Source organism: Anopheles aquasalis, chromosome 3 (genome assembly GCF_943734665.1).
Source record: "Anopheles aquasalis chromosome 3, idAnoAquaMG_Q_19, whole genome shotgun sequence".
Taxonomy (NCBI): Eukaryota; Metazoa; Arthropoda; class Insecta; order Diptera; family Culicidae; genus Anopheles; species Anopheles aquasalis.
In genome coordinates, this window is record NC_064878.1 from 21,859,096 (window position 1) to 21,864,095 (window position 5,000).

Below are 5,000 nucleotides of genomic sequence, written 5' to 3' on the forward strand. Positions count from 1 at the left end.
GGTTTGGCTTTCGTTTGATGCTACGTTGTCGTTTTCTCTAACCTACTTTTTTAAAAGTCGCGTGTGGCAATGCATTGAACCTGCTGCTGCTGCTGGTGCTGAAGTGGGGGGTTCCTTTTTTCGCTGACGCCTCATGATTACGATTAGAGCGGTCTCGAGCGACCGCTAGGAATTAATTGACTTTTCACGATTTTTTTTGTCTCGCCTGCGACGTTGTTTCAAGCCACAATAAGCTTTCACGTCATTTTAATCATCTTTTTTTGCACTTTTCTGCATCATGCTGCATCAGAGTCATACATCTCTCCATACTGCGTATCGTTGGTTAGAGTGCTGGCTCATGATAGCGTTGTCTTAACGTTTTTTCCTTATTCAAATGAAGTTATCACAGAAATGACTGAGGTTTTATTTAAATAGTCTCTCATATATTAATTTTTTGTGCTCCTCAAAACTTCTGCTCAAAAACCCACCGTGGTGAATATGCTGAGTGGTGAATATTGCATTAACGCCCGAAAACATGCTAACTGGCGTTTAGGCGATTACGGAACACGCTTGGAAGCACCTCATGGATTTTTCTTAATTTTTGGAATTTTAAAGTGTTTTTTTGTTGTTTCGACAGAATAATAGAAGAGCATAATATGAAGTTGAATTTTATAGTAAATCTCTCCATATCTTACATGTTCCCATACTCCTTCACTAAATCTGCCATCAAACTGGAAACGCTTCCCCGTTATTCGGGAACGCTTCATTTTCCAGCCGAGACCGCCAGGCGCAAGAAAAAGGGAAAACCGAAAAGTTCCCCGGGGAAATCTCATAGCAAAATTTGTTTTTTTAAAGTAAACCATCGTTTCCCATCGTTCATTCTGCCTCGCATATCATTTGCCCTAATAAAGTAAGATTACGCTGCAATTAACACCATTTATCATCGCTTGGTCGAGTGTTGCGACAGTGGTTTCTTTTTTATTTGGTGCCACGATCCATCGCTTGGGCTTCCATCATAACGCTTTCCACATCATCCAGACGGCAGACGGCTTCGAAGACGATTTCATGGCAAACATCGCGAGTTTCCCCCGTCGCGTTAGCCACCGGTGCCGGAGGATTAACGAACCACTTGTGCTCCAACTTTTGCAGACGAACTAATGGTAGAAACGGGCAACAAGCAGCTCATCGTGAAACACATCGATGTTAGCTCGCTTGCGTCGGTGCGAGCGTTCGCGAAAGAGATTGTGGCGGCGGAACCGGTGATCGACGTGCTGATCCACAATGCTGGTGTGGCGCAGGGCTTCAACAACAAGGTGACGGAAGATGGGCTCGAGTTTACGATGGCTACCAACTATTACGGGATCTTTCTGCTGACGCACCTGCTGATCGAACCGCTGAAGAAGGCGGAGCAAGGGCGCATTGTGGTGGTGTCATCGAAGCTGTACCAGTACGCCTCCCTTAACCCCTCGAACATTAACAGCATCAATCCGGTGAACTACTTCTCGCTCTTCCCGATCTACCTGTACAATCTGTCCAAGTTTGCCGAGATTATGTTCACGCAGGAGCTGGCACGGCGCCTGAGCGGCACCAAAGTGACGGCCAATTGTCTGCACCCGGGAGTAATCGATACCGGTATCTGGCGCAATGTACCGTTCCCGATTAACATCCTTTTCAAACCGGTCCAGATGTGTTTCCGTACGCCGGAAGAGGGTGCCCGGACGAGCATCTATTTGTCGGTTTCGCCGGACGTGGAGTCGATCAGTGGCCAGTACTTCCGGGGTTGTCGGGTGTACGGGTTGAATCGTCGCGTCCAGAACGTCACCAAGCAACGGGAGCTGTGGGAGGCTTCGAAGAAGTTGGTCAAGCTGACGGATGAGGATCCGCAGATCTAACCAACGGTGCGGTGCAACGAGTAGTGATAAAGTTTCGATACGGAAGTGTATGTCTTTTTCTTTTTTGTACTAAGAAATGGTTTGAACACACACGATGGTGTGCATATTGTGTGCCAGTGAGTGAGTAATGTTAAAAGAAAAACAATAAACAACATTTTGATAAATAATGGAGTTTGTTATGAAGCACAAGACAGAGAATGAAATTTTTAACACATAATCTATACACTTTTTGCCAGGTAGCTCCGCCGAGATTTCATGAAAATTGTTGATACTTTTTTTTTAAACAAATCTTTAAAAATCGTGGTTTATGCTAAATGACAAAAAGCATCACTTTTTCATCTTCAAAAACCTGCCAAAAATCGAAAAATAGGCAATTCAACAAAAACCTCGACGAGGCTATCTAGATAAACTTATAATCTATGAAAAGAATATTGATTTGTATTTTTCCGATGACCTATCATGCAGCTACGATGGGTCCCGTTTTTAGTTCGAATCGAAAGACTTTAAGCGACGAACCCTACTTGATCATTGATCAAGCATTGTGTGACCACTTTGTCAGCTTGAAAATGCTGCTAAAAGTCGAAAAATTGAAAATTCAACAAAACCTCAACGGAGCTACTGGGTGAACTTGTATTCTAACAAAAAAGTGCTGATTTGTAAATCTCAGCGGCACCCATCACGCGGCTACGATGGGCACCGGAAAAAGTACATTTTTGAAGACACGTCTTCCTAAATTTGATGCCATGGATGAAGTAGTCAATAAATCATCCCCAAAGGAGAACCAAATATTCTTGAAAAGTTGCAGTTTAATATGGCATTCACTTTAAAAGAATTGGTTGAATGGTTTCCTATCAAAAAATCTTTAAAGGAAGGGAGTTTAAGTTTAAAAATGCCGGCTTATTTTGGACCCGAATTAACCTTAGTACCCCCTTAAAGAGAGTTGTCGAAGCGAATGTCACGGCTAATTGCAAACTAATGTAAATCGAGCGCGAAGAGCGTTGAATGACAGGGCTAATCGGCTGCAAGCGAAAAGAAACCACAAAATGTTTCCATTCCAATTCCGTGTGCTTCAAACCCAAAACCAAATTTATGTAATCATTGTACAGCTCAATAGGAAAGCAATTCCGTCTGCAATGGCGATAAACTGTGGCAGTGTTCCCTGTGGAGTGTTTGAATTCCTCCTTGCCGCAGCCAACACACCGAGCACCGTTATTGACAGCCCATCACACCCAAACTGAGACGAGGAAGTTCAAGTAGTTGATTCACAAAACTAGCGCACAGACGGGGAACCCACGGTGAAACCACGTTAATATCCGGCACAGCAATTGATTTTGTTTTCGAACGGCAACCATGAGCCGGAAGTGCTGCATCTAGCGGTGGTTGCATCTTGCAAACGTACCGTGGCGATACCTTGCGTTCGAGGTGGAGCTGATTATTTGGAAAAGCGAAAAATCTGCGTAAACGACAGCACAAGAAATTTCTTTTATACGCGATAATACCGAAAAATCTGATTTCAAAAACATCCTAAAGACGATTGGAAGCACAGCGTGAGCGTCTGAATCTTTTACGACATTGGATCTCATTAAAACGTTACGAAACTTTTTGTATGATAAATCCAGTCCAGTATCAACTGCAATGCCATTGCCTTTCGCAAACAGGACACTCCTTTGGGGGGACAACTGGTGGTGGAACTTTTACCCATCTACCCAATCATCGATAGTTTGAGTTCCTCAACTGGTTCCACTGATCCCGCGTGGTCGCGATCTTCCCGCAAGCTGTTCCGCAAGCCGGCGCCCCAGACCAATTCCGATGTTTAATGGGCCGAAAGTTGGAATTAGTCTTACTTTTGACACTTTATGGAAACTGGTGCGCTGCACTGCACTTGCACCCCAAGGCTACCCAATCGAAGGATCAATTGCCAGAACTCCCGGGTCGGGGGCTGATGATGGCCGGGTACAGGGCAGGGGTACGGGAAAAGTTTTTTAATTGGAAATTTTCGCTAAGCACCCGCATCCGGAGAATGCGTTTCCGCGTCCGGTTTTGTGGAGAGTGCCGCCAGACAGGGCCAGTGCCTTGGCGAGTGGTGCGCTCGAGCTTATGAAGGGGGATAATCGGTGTGAGCAGCGAGGATACTTTTGAGGCTAACGAGTGGCAAGACAGGAAGGGAGAGAGGAAGTAGTGAAAGAAATTTCCATAAAAAAAACTCCCTCCGAAACTGAGCGAACCCGTACCGTGGCCCTGCATGTGTGGCAATGAACTGAGGCATAAATTTTAAATTAACTCTCGCTTCTTCTGCCACAAAAGAAAGACGAAAGGGTAGGGTGGCTAGAGGACAATGTAAAGTGCGAGAACAAGGCGGAAAGGGAGGCCGGTAATTGGATCCGGTCCACGATCCACACAACTGGAGATTCGGATGTCCTAGGACGGCTACCAGAGTGGTCCTTCTGTTTGTCTATCCACTGTCACGGAACTGTAACAATAGGGGGGGCGAAAAAGTGCTTTAGCTTATCACCTCCGAGATTCGTCTCATTTCGAGAGACATCCGGTTATGCTGTGGATGGCCATCCCGTGTGATACCGCAACCCCCCGGGGATGGCCCATCTCGTTAGGATGCATTTTCACACCTCCGAAAATGCATTTGGACGTTGGAGAGGTGGAGAGGTACTTCAGTTCTCTGATTGTATGAAACATACGATTGTTTCGTTGTGTCCTTGTTGCGATAACGATGGGTTGAGGAAAAGGTTCGAAGACGCAAAGAATCTCTCAGATGTTTTCTTCGGATTTGAATTTGATTCGAAATGTTTCATGTCTTTTCTGTTTATCCAAGCAGACCAGATCAATAAGAAAAATCTGAAGATTGTTGAATGTCGTAATCATAGTTGGCGTATTTGGTTTTTTAAGGACCTGCAGAATATTGATGATTCTTTGTAACATTTGAGTATAAGCTTCATGCAGTTGTGCAGAATTATTTAACCCAACATATTTACAAGAAAAAAGAAAATACTATTCACAAGAATCCACTAACATCGTGTCCTGATCCTTTTAAGTCAACCAGTTATACAAAAAGAGTTTTCTAATGCGTTAGTATGTATGTTAAATTTATCTTTTCAATTCGGGAACATGGTGCCA

At 44.4% G+C, this 5,000-nt stretch overlaps 1 protein-coding gene across 3 annotated transcripts in view; it reads left to right on the forward strand.

Moving 5' to 3' along the window:
* LOC126577406 (retinol dehydrogenase 14) overlaps positions 1-2,019 on the forward strand; it is an 8,085-nt gene extending 6,066 nt beyond the window's left edge. For all 3 annotated transcript variants that reach the window (XM_050239012.1, XM_050239013.1, XM_050239015.1), the window contains one exon: positions 1,129-2,019. In XM_050239012.1, the coding sequence (XP_050094969.1) occupies positions 1,129-1,871 (743 nt within the window). In that variant the 3' untranslated portion in view covers positions 1,872-2,019. The remainder of the gene's footprint in view (positions 1-1,128) is intronic.
* The last annotated feature ends 2,981 nt before the right edge of the window (positions 2,020-5,000 follow it).